Source organism: Hippocampus comes, unplaced genomic scaffold, assembly GCF_001891065.2.
Source record: "Hippocampus comes isolate QL1 unplaced genomic scaffold, H_comes_QL1_v1.1 scaffold86, whole genome shotgun sequence".
In the NCBI taxonomy this organism is placed as follows: domain Eukaryota; kingdom Metazoa; phylum Chordata; class Actinopteri; order Syngnathiformes; family Syngnathidae; genus Hippocampus; species Hippocampus comes.
Window position 1 is genome coordinate 5376531 of NW_017805882.1, and position 9237 is coordinate 5385767.

At 43.2% G+C, this 9237-nt stretch overlaps 1 protein-coding gene across 1 annotated transcript in view; it reads left to right on the forward strand.

The window, feature by feature from the left end:
- LOC109527267 (coiled-coil domain-containing protein 40-like) overlaps positions 1–9237 on the forward strand; it is an 18667-nt gene that overhangs the window by 6030 nt on the left and 3400 nt on the right. Inside the window, exons 8-22 of the mRNA XM_019889070.1 lie at positions 604–725; positions 920–1163; positions 1240–1422; positions 2606–2851; positions 3334–3547; positions 3648–3817; positions 3898–3989; positions 4097–4211; positions 4989–5234; positions 5717–5930; positions 6031–6200; positions 6281–6372; positions 6480–6594; positions 8505–8693; positions 8768–8926. Coding sequence (XP_019744629.1) covers positions 604–725; positions 920–1163; positions 1240–1422; positions 2606–2851; positions 3334–3547; positions 3648–3817; positions 3898–3989; positions 4097–4211; positions 4989–5234; positions 5717–5930; positions 6031–6200; positions 6281–6372; positions 6480–6594; positions 8505–8693; positions 8768–8926 — 2571 coding nt within the window. The remainder of the gene's footprint in view (positions 1–603; positions 726–919; positions 1164–1239; positions 1423–2605; positions 2852–3333; positions 3548–3647; positions 3818–3897; positions 3990–4096; positions 4212–4988; positions 5235–5716; positions 5931–6030; positions 6201–6280; positions 6373–6479; positions 6595–8504; positions 8694–8767; positions 8927–9237) is intronic.

Below are 9237 nucleotides of genomic sequence, written 5' to 3' on the forward strand. Positions count from 1 at the left end.
CGCTCTCTCGCTCTCTCTCTCTCTCTCTCTCTCTCTCTCTCTCTCTCTCTCTCTCTCTCAAGCGCGCACGTAGCAAACACAACAGAAAAGAGTATTCCTGAGAGAGGCAGGCGAACAATCAGATAGTCAACAGCGTGATGAGACACTGATCAGAGTCAACAAAGTGACAAGACACAAGGGATGATGCTGGGTATGGCTGCCAAGATGCGCAGCCAATCAGCTCACAGGATAGATCCACTCTGGCTGTCGTTGGTCGACACCGTGCTGGAACCAGTCATGCGTACAGTCATGTACAAAACCCCTGAGTCATTTGGCATTTCTTTCTGAATACAGTACTTTGTGAAAAAAACGTGATGTAGTAAAGCTGCGATAAATGAAGCACAATATAGCGAGGGATCACTGTATTCGAATTGATGTGCTGATGTCTCACAAAAGATTTGTTGAAGATTTTAATTTGATCAGCCAACGTGTTTCACTCTCTGTCATTAATATTGTAGATCAGAGAAAATTCTGAGGTTAATCTTTGAAACTGAAAATGCACTCAACCTGTGGGGCATTGTTGTATCATTTCGTGTGTGCTTGTGTGTTTACGTTCCTCTACAGGCGGAAATGCAAATGGTGTCTCTGGCGATGTCACAGAAACAGCTTTTACAGCATTGGAACAGGAGCCTGGTGGATTTGAGGAGGCGAGATGAAGACTTCAGAGCAATGCAGGAGGCTATTCGGTCAGAATTGACTTCAACATTTTATTCATGTGGAATTCCCTTGAAGTGGGGACTAAAACAAAACATTCAGTCATAGCAAAATGCGACTGATGCTCTCCTCTGCAGTGAAAAAGGAATAAAACTCACAAAACACAAAAATGAAGCCGTGCATCATTTTCTCTCATTCAGCTCCCCGTACTTTCTATTTTCCACAGCATGGCTGAGCACCAAGTGATCGTGCTGGACAGCGAAATTGAGGGTATGAAAAAATCCATCTCTGAGCTACAGGAGGAAAGTGAAACTTTGACCATGCTGCTTAACTGCACCGATATGGACTGCGACGTCTCCAAGAAGATGATCAGTCAGAAGCAGAGCCAGCATGAAATTCTGCTGGCCGAGTACAGCATCTACCTCCGTGCTCTGGGGCAGACTGAGCGGATGCTTGCAGAACTCACCAAGGTTGACAGAAGACTTCTAATGAGGTAGCTGTGACTTGATCGGCCACAGAATGAATGTCTTTCCTCTCTTTCTGTAGGAGGACAACACTCTTCAGGCTGAGGTCGCTGATCAGAGACGAAAGTTGGAGAAAAACAAAGATAAGCACTTGGAGTTAGAAAACAGCATCATGACTCAAATGCTGCAGACGTTCATGGACAACAAGGCTGCTCAGTATTATCAGCGACTTACCAACAAGAAAGCTTCCCTCAAAAAGGAGAAGGTAAACTTTTAAAGACGGATCTTTGCTATTGGGACTATCGTGGTTAGATTTCTATGTTGAGGTTCAAACTTCCGCAAAATTTTCATTTCAAAAATATGACCGGTTAAAAAGCTGAATCAAATCTAGACCACAGGTGTCAAACCCAAGACCCCTGGAACAGATTCAGGCTGCATCATTTTACGTATTGTTGGAAATGGATTTCACTGCCAAATGCTTTGCGAATCTTTTTCCTCAACTTCTGGCTCTAAAATTAAAAATCCAAAAATGAGTTGGATTAAAAAGATAATCGTACAAATGCAGGGCCAGTTATGTTTCACCCTTTCACGCACCCTGTAACCTGATAACATGATAAGCTGTCCACTGTGGTAACCGCAGTCTGAAAGGGTTTAAAAAAAAAAGGTTTAACTCATTTTTATCCATCCATCCATCCATTTTCTGAACCGCTTAATCCTCACTAGGGTCACGGGGGGTGCTGGAGCCTAACCCAGCCGTCTCCGGGCAGTAGGCGGTGGACACCCTGAACCGGTTGCCAGCCAATCGCAGGGCACACAGAGACGAACAACCATGCACGCTCGCACTCACACCTAGGGACAATTTAGTGTGTTCAATCAGCAAGGCAAAATTCTATTTACATTCTATATTCTGTCGTCTCTATTTTTTAAAAGCCCACACAGGCAAAAAGAGACAATAGTCAGGGTGCAGGCTAACATCTAACTAGTTATATGCTGAGGCAATTATACATTTACTGTACTTTATATGATTTCTGGAGACGATCCAGAGGTGCCCCCCGCACTCGATGGCTGGACGTAATAGCCCTGGACCTTGGGGCCTGCAATGTTACCCTGGAACAAAGTCAACACCTTGCCCAGAACAGATCCAGATGGAGAGACCTGGTTGCTATGGTTGGCTCTACGCGCCATGAAGTGCAAGACAATTAAAGAAGAAAGAAAGATATGATTTCACACTTTTAACAGGCCCACAGGAGGCAACCATAACAACGTCAAATTTGACATACAGTTTGAAAATAGCTTGTCGGTATGTTAGCATGGGTTGATATTTCATACTGTTTCCCTGCTCGTATATTGTTCTTTAAAATCATCACCCTCTACTTTTAAATGAACATTTTATGCTGACAAGAAAGATGCAGACCAATCTGACATAACAATCCCTTCTGTCCTATTAGGTCTATCAGTTGTGGCATTTAGAGAGTGAAGTAATGGCCGCAAAGGTGGAAAGTAAAGTGATTGACGAGAAACTGGAAAACTTGGCCCGATCTCAGAAGGAGCTCGATGAAGAAATCACCAAGTACAACAAGGTGGTCGCATCAAATCAGGCTGAGAGCTCCTCCATTGATGCACTTATCACACAGAAACAGACTGCTATCGCTAACTACAACAAAAAAAAGGATCTCATTGCAGCTCGCACTGGGGTAAGGAATCCTTGATTGTTTAGCATGTATTGTGAGGATTTGGAACACCGGTGTCAGATTCAAGGTCTTGGGTCCAGGTCTGGCTCGCCACATCATTGTATGTCATCCAAGAACTCTGTACCTTCATTTTTAACAGACACAACAAGCATTTTAATGCATTCTTTTCTTCACACACACATGAATGAGATTGCGTTTGCTGTAATGTCTTTTTTTGCGGATGTTGACTATAATCCATTGACCGTGTATAATTGACACTAATTGTAATACAAAATATCTCTCAATTCGATCCTGCCTATCGGATCTGTGTAAAGGCTCATTTCTCATAGAAGTTGTTGTTGAAAAATGAACAGTATATGGTAATGTCACTAGTATGAATATAATGGCTAATGAAAATTAGCATGACCCCCCTTTAGAATGTTCTTTGCCAAATAGTCTGAATTGTGTGTATGTGCGTGTGTGTGTGCGCATGCTTCTTTTCACAGCATGAAGACTTCAGTCCTCTGCAAATCAAAGTTGCAGCAATAAAGACTCAAACTGAGGAATTAGCGGAAAAAATCAAGAATGATCAGCAGCTGTGGCTGAGGCTTCAGGGAACACTTGTGGGACTGACCCTGGAGATTCAGGCATACAACAAGGAGTACAACAAGCTTCAGGCAAAGTACACTGTGACCTGTCAAAAGAAGATTTATCTGGAGCGTATGTTACATTTTATGACACATTTTTCCCAAATAAAATCAGATTTGTAATTTGCAAAATGTAATTCATGACTGCTGATATTCACCGAAACCGCGACCAGGCCATCTTGAAGTTGTCCACCGTGAGGAGAATGAGGTGGAGAAGAGCAATAAGATGCTTCAAAGAGACCTGCTAAAGCTCAACACGCTTGTGAGCAAAAACACGCAGCTGCGCGATGCTTTGGAGCAGGAGAACGCTGCGATAGAGACTGACTTCCTTCACAAACTCAAGGCATACCCTTTCTGTCTGACACAAATCTTTTTTCTCCTTCAAGTGGTTTTAATGCTCTGTCTGTAATGTTATGTGATTAGGAGGCAGAGCGGGAATCTATCGAGATGGAGTGTAAACTGGAGAAGACCCGGGGGGAAAAAGAGAAACTCCTCAGAAGTTTAGTGGAGGCTGAGTCAGTCGTTTGCTCAATAGGAATTCACATGTCAAGTAGACATGCATTTGCTGTAGTCACGCGTTATTCACCAATGTATGCAAACATCCGTGTGTGTTTTTTGACAGGCGACAGATCATGCTGTGGGAAAAGAAGACTCAGCTTATGAAAGAGACACGTTTAGTTGTGGAAGAGGGTCATGGAGACATCCAGATAACCAAAGATGACATTCACCGGATGGAGGTACGTGAACTGGTTCTCCTGAAAAATGTATGTGAGTGCTGCTCATTACATCTTGACAGTGATTCCCTCGAAAATCTGAATCGATATAGTTATAAGTGTCCTCATTGATAAAACTCTCAATGTTCATATAATCTTAATTCAAGATGGCGCGAACAACCATGCACGCTCGCACTCACACCTAGGGACAATTTAGTGTGTTCAATCAGCAAGGCAAAATTCTATTTACATTCTATATTCTGTCGTCTCTATTTTTTAAAAGCCCACACAGGCAAAAAGAGACAATAGTCAGGGTGCAGGCTAACATCTAACTAGTTATATGCTGAGGCAATTATACATTTACTGTACTTTATATGATTTCTGGAGACGATCCAGAGGTGCCCCCCGCACTCGATGGCTGGACGTAATAGCCCTGGACCTTGGGGCCTGCAATGTTACCCTGGAACAAAGTCAACACCTTGCCCAGAACAGATCCAGATGGAGAGACCTGGTTGCTATGGTTGGCTCTACGCGCCATGAAGTGCAAGACAATTAAAGAAGAAAGAAAGATATGATTTCACACTTTTAACAGGCCCACAGGAGGCAACCATAACAACGTCAAATTTGACATACAGTTTGAAAATAGCTTGTCGGTATGTTAGCATGGGTTGATATTTCATACTGTTTCCCTGCTCGTATATTGTTCTTTAAAATCATCACCCTCTACTTTTAAATGAACATTTTATGCTGACAAGAAAGATGCAGACCAATCTGACATAACAATCCCTTCTGTCCTATTAGGTCTATCAGTTGTGGCATTTAGAGAGTGAAGTAATGGCCGCAAAGGTGGAAAGTAAAGTGATTGACGAGAAACTGGAAAACTTGGCCCGATCTCAGAAGGAGCTCGATGAAGAAATCACCAAGTACAACAAGGTGGTCGCATCAAATCAGGCTGAGAGTTCCTCCATTGATGCACTTATCACACAGAAACAGACTGCTATCGCTAACTACAACAAAAAAAAGGATCTCATTGCAGCTCGCACTGGGGTAAGGAATCCTTGATTGTTTAGCATGTATTGTGAGGATTTGGAACACCGGTGTCAGATTCAAGGTCTTGGGTCCAGGTCTGGCTCGCCACATCATTGTATGTCATCCAAGAACTCTGTACCTTCATTTTTAACAGACACAACAAGCATTTTAATGCATTCCTTTCTTCACACACACATGAATGAGATTGCGTTTGCTGTAATGTCTTTTTTTGCGGATGTTGACTATAATCCATTGACCGTGTATAATTGACACTAATTGTAATACAAAATATCTCTCAATTCGATCCTGCCTATCGGATCTGTGTAAAGGCTCATTTCTCATAGAAGTTGTTGTTGAAAAATGAACAGTATATGGTAATGTCACTAGTATGAATATAATGGCTAATGAAAATTAGCATGACCCCCCTTTAGAATGTTCTTTGCCAAATAGTCTGAATTGTGTGTATGTGCGTGTGTGTGTGCGCATGCTTCTTTTCACAGCATGAAGACTTCAGTCCTCTGCAAATCAAAGTTGCAGCAATAAAGACTCAAACTGAGGAATTAGCGGAAAAAATCAAGAATGATCAGCAGCTGTGGCTGAGGCTTCAGGGAACACTTGTGGGACTGACCCTGGAGATTCAGGCATACAACAAGGAGTACAACAAGCTTCAGGCAAAGTACACTGTGACCTGTCAAAAGAAGATTTATCTGGAGCGTATGTTACATTTTATGACACATTTTTCCCAAATAAAATCAGATTTGTAATTTGCAAAATGTAATTCATGACTGCTGATATTCACCGAAACCGCGACCAGGCCATCTTGAAGTTGTCCACCGTGAGGAGAATGAGGTGGAGAAGAGCAATAAGATGCTTCAAAGAGACCTGCTAAAGCTCAACACGCTTGTGAGCAAAAACACGCAGCTGCGCGATGCTTTGGAGCAGGAGAACGCTGCGATAGAGACTGACTTCCTTCACAAACTCAAGGCATACCCTTTCTGTCTGACACAAATCTTTTTTCTCCTTCAAGTGGTTTTAATGCTCTGTCTGTAATGTTATGTGATTAGGAGGCAGAGCGGGAATCTATCGAGATGGAGTGTAAACTGGAGAAGACCCGGGGGGAAAAAGAGAAACTCCTCAGAAGTTTAGTGGAGGCTGAGTCAGTCGTTTGCTCAATAGGAATTCACATGTCAAGTAGACATGCATTTGCTGTAGTCACGCGTTATTCACCAATGTATGCAAACATCCGTGTGTGTTTTTTGACAGGCGACAGATCATGCTGTGGGAAAAGAAGACTCAGCTTATGAAAGAGACACGTTTAGTTGTGGAAGAGGGTCATGGAGACATCCAGATAACCAAAGATGACATTCACCGGATGGAGGTACGTGAACTGGTTCTCCTGAAAAACGTATGTGAGTGCTGCTCATTACATCTTGACAGTGATTCCCTCGAAAATCTGAATCGATATAGTTATAAGTGTCCTCATTGATAAAACTCTCAATGTTCATATAATCTTAATTCAAGATGGCGCTACTTAGGATGCTTTCAGGTGTCAGTGGCAGTTCCAGGGAGGGCTTGGGGGGCTTTACACTGTGCCTATGCACAGTGGAGCGACCCTTCCATGAGGGTGTTCCCTGTTGATGTCTTGCCTGGACTGCATTCACCCAAAGACTTACAAGCACTGCCTCTTGCACGCTCCAGTTTCTGCTGTGGTTCAACCAAGTGGCCCAGGACGGTGAAACATCACATCGCATGTTTTGAGTCATTTCGTCTGCTCCAACAGTCAGATGGGGCTGGGGCCCATATATGCTCACTGACTACCCAATGGCTATAATGATGTATGTTACACCGATGGCCGAACATTGATATTATATTGCAGGGGTGGCCAACTCGCGACTTGTGAGCCGCCTGCGGCTCTTTGGCTGGTTCAATGCGGCTCCCGGGCTTTCATACGACAAGCGTCGAAAACGCCTCGACGGTGGCAATGTCATTCAAACAACGGCGCTGAAGACACAGAACGTACTACGTCAGCCTATCAGCAACCCCGATACATGATTGACAGAGAGGGCAGCCAATCGGATGACTGGATCACCGCTCATTCGCAAACAATAGTGCTAAGCGCTGACAGTCAGGGAATTACCTCTGATTTTAAGGCAGGGGTGCCCAATACGTCAAGCGCAATCAACCAACCGGGAGCCAGCGAACTGGTCCCAAGTCGACTGCAAGGGGTGGGAGGAGGAAATAGGGGCCGTTCCGGCGGCTGCTCATCATGGCGTGCGTGCATATGTGCGCAAGGGCATGGTTGGGCACCTGCGTGTGTGTGTGTGTGTGTGTGTGTGTGTGTGTGTGTGTGTGTGTGTGTGTGTGTGTGTGTACGTGCGTGCGTGCGCGAGGACCGGATGCCCATGTATTTGTGGCTCTTTGCAGTAACATTAGACATTAGACAGCGAAAGCGTGTGTGCGTACATAAAATCGTGCCCCTCTGACAAAACCTTCAGGCTAAATCTTCTCAAACTGCCCCTGTGAGTCAAGGCCAGCAATGTTTTCTCTGCTGGCTTAAACACAACCAGAAACTTAGACCTTCATTTGCAACCCAAAAGTAATTCAGGCTGACGTAACAAACTGTTTGCAATGGGAATGTTTCTTTCAAAGGACAGTGTGTTGAAATGTTTTATTTTTCAATGTTCATTCATTAAAAAAAAACACTGTTAATTTACATTACACGGTACATTTTTGTTTATATAATTTTACGTCGAGTAATCACTATTTATGTGAGATCGATCCCCGCCTCACCTTAGAGGAGGCTGACATCTTTTGCCGCCATCTTTCTGCTACGGATACTCGAAGGAGACAAACTTAGCAAACGTAGTTCCTCAACACGTTTTGGATGCCGGTTTGCTTATTGTGTGCAGCCGAGTTTCTGGTTGTAATATAACTGCTAAAAAAACAGATTTTCCGGTCCATGCAGAGAGCACTGGAAAGAATCATATGATCGAGCTAAACGAATCGCTTTATGAATATATTTTACCTCTCAAAACGGAAAATTGAAATGGACACCTATTTCGCTAATTTGATTAAAACGCCCTCACTGAAGAAATCAGGACAAAAACCAACCACTTTGATTGCCGCTGCTATTGCCAGATGGAGAGAACGATACAATGATAAAAGAAGGTGTGGGTTCTGGTGTCATCAGTCAACAATAAGTGTTGCTAACCTATTAATGCTTTGTTTTTGTCATTTATGGTAATGTAGTTTCTTGCACCTGAAATGTGTTTTTTATGTGCTAAACAGCGGCAGCTCAATCAGCTGATGAAGCAGCGGGAGCAGCTAGTGAAGGAGAGTGTCATAGTCGTGGAAAGGAGAGGAAACATCATCGAGCGCAATGATGCCCTGGCCCGAAGCACGAAAAAGCTAATTACGAAGGGAACGCTAAATCTCATCAATGATGGCTTACGGCGCAAAATAAAAGAATCACAGAGGGTGATACTTTACTTTTGTTTTTTGTCTGTATACATTATTTGTTGTGTAATAACCTGACAATGTATGTTTTTAAGATGGTCAAAGAGTGGGACCAGGAGCTCAAAGAACTACAAGAGAGCCGGTTGAATCTGAGCAACATTGTTGCACATCAGAAGCAGCAGCTGCTGAACCTGTCTGGCACCAGTCGTGACCTTGAGACTGATCTGGAAAAAATTCAGGATGCCAAAAACAGGGTATGTTGTCACATAAAGTAACGCATACAGTATACCATGCCACTGTTTGTCCCAAGCCCAAACAAATGGGTAAATCTCAACAATATGCGCATGCGCCTTGGAAATTTTTCGAATGCAAAATATGTGCCATAGCATAATAATAAACACCGCACTTTTATATATATATATATATATATATATATGTATATATATATATTTTATTTTATTTTTTTTTCATCATATTGCAAAATGGGATAGAGGATAGAGGGGTTTGTTCCAGTGAAAATGGCTGAGTATGTACCCATTCCCCCCCTCCACCCCTCCAGGAATGG